Source organism: Odontomachus brunneus, unplaced genomic scaffold, assembly GCF_010583005.1.
Source record: "Odontomachus brunneus isolate Ranch 3 - 2012 unplaced genomic scaffold, Obru_v1 Obru_scaffold_170, whole genome shotgun sequence".
NCBI lineage: Eukaryota > Metazoa > Arthropoda > Insecta > Hymenoptera > Formicidae > Odontomachus > Odontomachus brunneus.
This window is the reverse complement of record NW_022639620.1, coordinates 221706-222559: the sequence shown is the minus strand read 5'-3', so window position 1 is coordinate 222559 and position 854 is coordinate 221706. Positions and strand designations below refer to the sequence as shown.

General features: G+C 34.1%; 1 protein-coding gene across 1 annotated transcript in view; it reads right to left on the bottom strand.

The window, feature by feature from the left end:
* LOC116851277 overlaps positions 1–573 on the bottom strand; it is a 3104-nt gene extending 2531 nt beyond the window's left edge. The window contains exon 1 of the mRNA XM_032830559.1: positions 465–573. Coding sequence (XP_032686450.1) covers positions 465–573 — 109 coding nt within the window. The remainder of the gene's footprint in view (positions 1–464) is intronic.
* Positions 574–854: the final 281 nt, after the last annotated feature.

Sequence of the window (854 nt, the reverse complement as noted above, 5' to 3'; positions counted from 1 at the left end):
ATGTCAAAGTGCTGGAAATTTCAAGTGTTATTACTTGAAAAGTTCTTAACGAAAAAATATTTTATTATAGCGTTTTGGAAAGCTCTCGAGATGTGCTATAAGAATATGCAATGAAAAATGGGGTGTTCCATTTAAAAAAATTAATGTGACCTTGACCTGACCTTCGCTACGCAACCCAAGGTCAAACTGATGTGATCAGTAAATACATCTTTTTAAACGCCACAACTTTTGTCTGAAACATTTTTTTGTAAAACTTATATTTTTCCTGATATTCGGGCGTCCCGGTACTTTCCGAACACCCTGTATATTATATTCGAAAAAACTTAATATCTAGTCGATTTTACTTATTGATTATACAAAAAACCAAAAATTTCTTATTATTTGATTCTTTGTCGGACGTCTTTATATTTTCAATTTCGCATTATAATATTATATATTTATAAAAATATTGTTTATTTTCTTACTAGTTCGCGCTCTGTTTGCATCCTTGCTGTTTACTATTATTTTAAATTCTTCGTTAGTTTCTGCGTCTATTAGACATATTTCCTGAATGTTTTCCAAGGGCGCCGCCATCTTTCTACTGCGAATGCCTCACCTCGCCACTCGCAGTAACGAAAGCAGGAAGTGACGACAAGTTCTATGACGTCACATGCTCTTACAAGCTCGTCGAAAGTTTACTGCAGAGCATTTTGGAATGGCACTTCAGCACTGCAAGTACTGAAAGTTAATATCGGAATGCACCCATTACATACATATATATGATTAGAGAATAAACACACAAGTGAAAACATATTATATCCCAGACAGCACACATGTCCAAAAATAGGACATTAGACGTCTAAAAGACAACTAAA